This window comes from Pseudopodoces humilis, chromosome 1, assembly GCF_049639895.1.
Source record: "Pseudopodoces humilis isolate 2021_Gansu_Grassland_sample_001 chromosome 1, ASM4963989v1, whole genome shotgun sequence".
Taxonomy (NCBI): Eukaryota; Metazoa; Chordata; class Aves; order Passeriformes; family Paridae; genus Pseudopodoces; species Pseudopodoces humilis.
In genome coordinates, this window is record NC_142200.1 from 104,276,691 (window position 1) to 104,284,710 (window position 8,020).

The window sequence follows — 8,020 nt, forward strand, 5'->3', positions numbered from 1 at the left end:
CAGGAGAAAATTAGAATTATTACCCACATTACATTGCATCAAAAGCAGTATGGCCAGCAAGTGAAGGGGGATAACTTCTCCCCCACTCTCCCATTCTCAAGAGACCTGAAGTGCTGCACCCAGCTCTGGGGCCCTTGACAAATGAAGGATGTGGACCTGTTGGAGCAACTCCAGTGGAGGGCATGACAGTGATCAAAGAGCTGGAGCACTACTCCTATGAAGACAGAGTTGGGGCTGTTCAGCCTGGAGAAGGCAGCAGCTCTGGGGTACCTTAGAATGGCCTTTCAGTACCTAAAGGGACCTAGGAGAGAGCAGTAGAGGGATTTTTACAAGGGCATGGAGTGATAGGACAAAGGGGAATGGTTTTAAACTGAAAGAGGAGAGACTTAGACTAGATATGAGGAAGAAAATTTTACTGAGGGTGATGATACAGGTTGTCAGAGAAGCTGCGGATGCCCCATCACTGGCAGTGTTCAAGATGGGGCTCTGAGCAAGCTGGGGTGGTATAAGGTTCCCCTGCCTGTGGCAGAGGGCTTGGGACTACATGATCTTCAAGGTCACTTCCAATCCAAATAATTTCTTTTGTGAATTCATTTCCTCCTTGCATACAAGACAGTTTAGATATATATATACAATTTTTCCTATGTCTACTCCAGACCCTCTTTTTCAGGTAAAATGGATTAAGGACCGTGTTGTGGAGAAATTTATGTAACTAGAAGAACTGAAGTGTGTGAAAAAATATAGGAAGATCAGTTTATCTGATTAAGGCACTGCAGACCTGAAGAACTGGATTTTGTCTCAACCAATTCCAATTGACTTAATCTACACTTTTTAGAGAGGATCAGTCTGCTAGCCAAAACAACATTCTGAGACATGATCCACAAACCTGCTCAGTGATCACAGCTACAAGCGCATATACTGGAAGAGGTACTTCAGACCACAACATTACACAACACATAATGTTAAATCATCCCAAAATTCAGGACCTGGGCATCTCAAGTTGCTTTCTTGCCCAGACTGAAGTACTTTTGACTTTATTTTCTGCACCTTGGCTGCCACAGAATGCAGCACAAGCTCTTCCTTTGCAGGTATTACGGATAGGCTAATACACATTTGTTACTGTAGAAATAACCGTGACAGAAAAGCCCAGAAGTTAATAAGCCTGTACTAACAGCAGGGTTCAAAAAACACACAGCAGGAGGCATAAAGTGCCAGGGTAAACAGTAGAGTAGGCTCACTAGGAAAGCTTTGTCCACCACACACACTGGTGGAGACAGAGCCCCTGGGGATAAAAAAGCCAGCATCTGATAATGTAACTAATGTATATATCTTAATGCACAGGAACATGGGTTGGGGGAATAGCAGTGCTAATCAATAGTCATAAAAGCTTGACTTTGTAACCTGAATAATATTAGATTTTAACTACCTGGCCTCACAGAAATACATTTTTTAAGACATTGAAGAAATACATTGAACAAGCCCTATGTGCTCAGAACACATTCTGATGGTAAAGCAGTTATAAACTATACTATGGTATAAAATATTATTGTAAAGCATATGGTGTTATAACCATGGTTTACACAATCAAATAAAAGAAGCACAGTCTTTTTAGATGACCAAAGTGTATTTTATTCAATTAGATTAACTGAATTTGGAAAAAAAAAAAAAAAACAACTCATCATGGTATTTGCATGAATTCTTATCTGCATTAGCTACTGAAGCAGAAGGAAAACAAAACCATATTTAATATTATTTATCATCTAGATTAATTCAAAAACAGTTTTATACTGTAACAATGGAAAAAAAAAGGGGGGGAGGGGAATCAGTTATCAGTTTAATTTCTATAACATCCTTTCTAAATGCCTAAATGGGCATTTCCAGTCATACTCATGGCAGCACTTCCATGTCTAATAAGCACCAGTGTAAAGGGAGATCAATTGCTGACCCAGTCTAACCCAAATTGCAGAAAATGAAAGCCACTCAGGAGTTCAGACAGTGTTCTAAGTTCACTGAAGAAAAACTAATTTGAGCTCACATACAAGAACAAAAAAAAATCAGAATAATATCTTCATCTCATAAATATACAGTCTTAGCCCTAAAAGATCATATAAAATTAGCATGATGGGATTCCAAGTTCTTTATCTTTCACAATTTCACATCAAGCATGCCTAAATTCACATGCAATATTATTTTTCCTATAACTGTCAGTCCTGCAAACTCAGCTACGTGTCAATTTGGGTTCCTTCTGTCCCACACATCACCAACAGAACTAAAGCTTCTCCCAGAAAAATTGTCTGGTCCCATTAGGTGAGTTTCCAAAGTGTCAGCTGCAAGGAAAGAAAATGTCCTTAGTGGCTACACCTGGACTTCAGGGCTATGGGAGACATGCACCTCTGGACCCTCTCTCTGGCCTCCTGAGGGCAAGCAAGAAGACCTCAAAACTTTGCATTGTACACCATATCTTCAGCACATCTGCTTTATATTTTAAAACATACATTGTGCCATGCAAGCTACAAACCAGAGATCCCCAAATCTTTCAGTCCCATAAGTGTTCATTCTCATTCTTCCCCAGTCTCTCACGCTAGAAAGAAAGAAGTGAGTCTACTCTCTTCCCCCTGGCTATTTATCTCTCCCTTTTCACCTCCTGTTTTGGGACACAGACCTCAGAGTTAATGGGAGATCCCAGGGAACAAAGAGCACCAGAGCAGCTAAAATCAGGCAGTTGTTACAGCAGAGGAGTTCCTAAGATGAGAAGGACTGTCTAGAATGACAGTCTCATGGAAAAACTTTGCAGTTGGCTAGACTTCAGCAGAGGGAGGGAGCCTGAGGGATGCCCACATTGGAGAACCCTCCCTTGTGGCTAAGGGAGCTCTGGACATTTCCATTCTGAGGCTGGATGGTGCCTCGGTGACACCCTCAGCCCCAGTGTGAGTGTCAACCACAGCAAAACACTTGTAGGAGGCTCAGCATGCCACAGCATGTGACCATATTTACTGTATGAGAATCACGATGGATAAGTGACATTTAGCAGCCACCTTTCCTTCTTTCTCCTCAAAGATAAATTTACAGTTTTCTTTGCCTTATTCCCCTCACCCCCTTCTCCTTCACTGAATGTTCAGAGCCCTGTTGCAGTCAGTGCTGGTGTTCTCCTGCCCAGCTCCTCCAAGAAGGGAGCAGCAGGGTCTGGATTGCTGCAGGGCAGCCTGGGTTGCTCTTTGTGTTACACCTGCCTTTCCAACCTGGCAACATGCTGGGGCAAAAATTACCTTCCCAGTAATTCCCAGGTGCTTATCTTCTTCCCCTGCAGGCCCACAACCACCCCACTATACCACTGCAGGTTTTCTAAATCAAGCCATTTGTAATTAAAAAATAAAATATTTACAGCAAACACAGATGGTTACTGCCATGTGTTAGTGTTAAACTGAGCTGAATCACACCCAGAGCAGCAGATGAAGGTAAAGATTTCATGGAGACTGGTAATGACTCACAAGTGCCATAATCTTTACTTTTTTTTTGGAGCAGAACCCCACTTTCATTATCTTCTTCCTGACATTTTAAGGGTAGCAAATTAAAAAGCAAGCATAAAGAAAAGTCTTATAGAGAAGTATACAGATGCATAATCTGTAAAGAACTATGCGAAATGTAAGACTGCACGTGAAATGAATCAGTGCCTTTGGAGGTGTGAGGTTTGGTTTAAGCTGCATAAAACCAAAAAAAGAATATTATGAAACTGCTCATTTATTTAATTTCTTTCAAAGACAACAGGCTGTGTATTTTATTGGGAGCAGCCATGGCTGCTATCTGCAATTTGCTTGCTTTAGGGTCTGCCCCAGTAACCAAGGAAGTGAGCTCTGCAGTCCAGGACTTTCCATCAAGGATCTTTCAGGAGAGGGACAGAACTGACAGAGGGAAACAAAAACATCTTACACAAATGTGGCATTTGCCAGAATCCATCTGGCAAAGCCCTCCATGTGTTTCTCCAGGCTCACTGTACAGCAAGTTTCACTTTCACGTTGATGCTCTTGACTCCTGAAGTACAATATATTTCAAATTAATTATTCATGTTTCACTACAAACTATGCTTTCAACTGCCTTTTAGTCCTGTTAGCCAACAATGCCTCAGTCAAAGGAGCAGGATTCTGTTTCTTCTTGTGGGAGACTTTATTTGCATTGCTTCCTAAATCTCAACTTGATGACTCATCTGTTGCAACTGAGCAAACCCAGTGAAAATAAAAGAGCCTGCAGAGGTGTCACCGAAGAGTTTAATTAAGCTTCCAGATCCTTTATTACCAATAACCTCGTTGCATAACTAAAGGAAAGACCCGACAGAGTCTGATTCTCCATCTGGTTTGTGAAAGGGGAAATCACACAGAAGTTTTCTTTGTAAATATAGCACATTTAAGAGATGTTAACTCACACACAAAAGTAGAATTCCCAACCCCATTATTACAGAACCACTTTTTCAGAAAAGACTCGTATATTAAAGTCAACATTGCAAAACAAATTTTTTCACAGGACTTATAAAGGAAGATGGCTTTCTCAGGGAAAACTGAAAGCCAGTGCTAATTAGACTCAAAAACATGATGACAAGCAGAAAGATCATGATTTTCACATCACCAGACATTTCCCAGCATTTCCATTAACTACATTATTTGGTGTGATGAGAAAACTAAAACCTGGAGAATATATGCAGGCTAGCACTATTGATGGAGTGGGAAACGGTGTTTTGAGAATGTCTACTGAGAGTTTCCTCCATGAATATGTGGCATAATTGTTTTGCATTCTTACAATAATTAGACTGCATAAACAATGTTAGCAACAGAGAGGAGATGGTAAACATGCCTTTCATTTGCAGTGAAAGCCAACTACTGTCAGGTAAGATGGACAATGTGCAAGCATTACCAAAACTCCAAATTTATATTAGAATCAAACAAGGCAGTAGCCCCCACTCTTTTCTCATTGTTTCCAGAATCTAGTGAAGACTCCAAAAGGAGAGAGCCCATATCCTGAAATTGAGAAAAACATGGAAAACAGTATACTGTTACAAAGAGAAATGTCACATTAACCTCTTCAACTACCACATTTTCAGCTCCGATCCAAGTTGCACTGAAGCTAATTAAAAGATTCACATTAGCTTCAGTGAGATCTGGATCAGATCTGAGGCAGCTAAAATCACCATTCTGATTCTAATTATATTTACAAGAAAGATTTGAATTTTATTTCCAAGAAAATCTATGTAACACTAATTTCCAATGTTGTTAAATGTCATGGAATCATTAAGTTAAAGGAAATGAGAAAATCAGTAACAAAAACCAACTCAATTCACCCTAGAGCTGTGAGAAGAAGAGAAGGAAGAACCACAAATGTCCCTTATTTTTACAAAACTATAGATGTTTCTGCAGAAAACAAACCAAGGTAGGTAATCTTGGAATGCGGAAATGAATCCCACACAACTTCCCTTAGTCACCACACGCTGTAAGTCCAGCCAGTGCCAAAATCGTGATGCTTTGCGGAACCTGACCAGAAAAAGCAGCAGTGAAAACAGACGCAAAGCTTGTAGTGACACTACCAGATAAAGATACATTCAAAAATCAGACTAGCATGTCCAAGGTAATTAATTAACTTGAGTATAAAAAGAAACAAATATAGAGGAGGTAACTTAAGCACTGCTCAAATTCAGAGGTTTGAACAGCTACCACTAACTTGAATTAAACTGAGTTATCTTAGCTTTGCTGACAGTTTAGGTCCAATTAGCCAATTCAGGTTAATAAGCCACAGATGGAGATTTATCAGAAGCTACCTCTCAGCTGGTGTGTCCGAACATCCTACAGAAATTTTCATGGAATTGCTGTTTCAGAAGATCCACACCCATTTATACTACAAGAAAGGGACTAACACAGCAGGATCAGTTTCATCTGGAAAGCTGAAGGGTGGCTTCCTTTGGTATAAAATTCAGTCACCTCTTGAGAAGAGCATGAATTGCCGTAATAACTGCACTTCTACTACATAAAGCAGCTGTAATATGTTTTGTAAGCTTCATTTCACTTGCTGACTGTTTTGGGAGTCTGCTAAGTTCTCAACATTTCAAAGTGTCAACACTGCATTCAGATCATATAAAAAAAAAACAAACACAGGAAGCATCAAGAGAAAAAAGGGGGGCTCAAGGAAAAGGAAACAAGGAGGTTGGAGGACAAACTTGCACATACGCACCTTCTCATGTCCCTATAAAGTCAGTATCAAAAGCATACATAACAAATTATCAGGTTTAAAAGATAAACTCTTAGTTCAATCCAAAAGCTCAGAGGAAGGAGCTATAAACTTTTTATGCTATTGAAAGGCATTGGGGTTTTTTGTTGGTTTTGGATTTGTTCTTTTTTGAAAAAGGAAGCCTTTTAGTACTTGGTGTAGCAAAGTTTCACTTCATGAGGTTGTTCCCAAATACAGTGTCTCACAACCTGAAAACTGCTCCATTAGCTCAAACCAGTGGCCCGTCCAGTCCTGCTGACACTGCATACTGAATGTACCCTGAGGAAGGCAGAAAATAATGCTGCACAGGGAAAAGCTATGGAGTAGTTCTCCCATAAACATCTGCTCAGTTATTAAATAGGAGTAAAGTGATGTAACTAGAGAAGCCAGGGGATGCAAGGGCAGAGCCAGCATTCTTCCCGAGCGAGATCTGGCTACCACATGTCACAACATCTCCATCTGACACAAGAGCCCTCCCCACGCTTTGAGCCCCTGCCTGTAACCCGTGTACCTCCAGCCGTTGTGATTTCCCAGCTGAGGAAAGATTCATCAGCCTCAAGTGTGTTTTAACACACAGTTGTGCAATGCTTTAAAACCCTTACAGCGCATTCTATTTACTTTGTTTTGCAGCGCATCAGCGTGCTCTGAGCGGCCCGCAAGCATTCGCTCCGAGCGAAGAACTCTCACGCTGACTATTAAGAGCGCAAGTTACTTCAAATCTTCAATTTTTATGGCAGCACAGATGACACCGTGCGCTCCTTTCTGAGCGGCAAACGCTGACTTCACACTCAGGCTGCCAAGCTTGCCCGGCTCTCTCAGGCTCCGAAAGGGGCACAGCCGGCGTGACCCGCACCCAGCAGCGGGGACTGCCTCTCGGTGCTGCAGCAGCCCCCGTTCTGCTTCCCAAAGCAACCCGCTTCCCAGCGAAGCCACTGCACTAGTCTCCTCTACAACACAAAACTGTGGGGGCGAAGGGGCTCCTCTTCAACCCAAAATACAGGCAATTAAAGGAGCACGGTGAAAAAAAAAAACACCCCAACGCCGGTCCTTCGGGGACCTCTCTCCCCTCCCAAAGCCCTCGCCTCAGTCCCATGGCCGACAGTCAGTCTCCAGCCCCCATTTTCCAGCCCAAACGCCCCCGAAAGCTTCCCCCGCTCCCCGCCGACACGCAAGGACCCGGGCAGGAACTTTCGTCGCCGCCGCCACCGCCCCACGTCCCCCTCAGCCGGGGCGCGGCGCCGCCAGCTCTCCCCCTCCTCCCGGAGCGAGCCCCCGAGCTCGGACCTGCGGGACCAGGGTGCTGCTGGGGCGGCTGCCTGCGGGCAAGGGGCCGGGGGAAGGAAGGGGCACTCACCCTGGCAGTGGCAGCAGGAGCCCGGCGCGGGCTGGAGCGGGGGCGGCGCGGCGGCCGGCATGGTGCGGGGGCTCGGCTCCGGCCAGGGGCTGCCCTCACGGCACGGCACCTCACGGTCCCTCCGCGCCGCCTCCCGCCTGCCGGCGCAGTCAGGGAGCGGGAGGGAGGGAGGGAGGGGGGCCGGCGGGGAGGCGGCGCCGCGCACCGGCCACACCGGCGGTCACACCGCCGCACCCTCCCCGGCCTGCCCGCCCTCCCCGGGGCTGCCCCGCCGGCGGCGCCGCCTCAGAGCCCGCCCGCCCCCGCGCCGCTGCCCGCCCGGCTCCCGCCTCTCCCCAGCGCCCGGCTCGGCCCCGGCCGCCCGCATGTCCTCGTGTGCCCCCCCAGGCGGGTGTTTGTTCGAGCCCGGGGGGCTCCGTG

General features: G+C 44.9%; 1 protein-coding gene across 1 annotated transcript in view; it reads right to left on the reverse strand.

The window, feature by feature from the left end:
* DCLK3 (doublecortin like kinase 3) overlaps window positions 1–7,735 on the reverse strand; it is a 30,343-nt gene extending 22,608 nt beyond the window's left edge. Inside the window, exon 1 of the mRNA XM_005519070.3 lies at window positions 7,601–7,735. Coding sequence (XP_005519127.2) covers window positions 7,601–7,661 — 61 coding nt within the window. The 5' untranslated portion in view covers window positions 7,662–7,735. The remainder of the gene's footprint in view (window positions 1–7,600) is intronic.
* Between the last annotated feature and the right edge of the window lie 285 nt (window positions 7,736–8,020).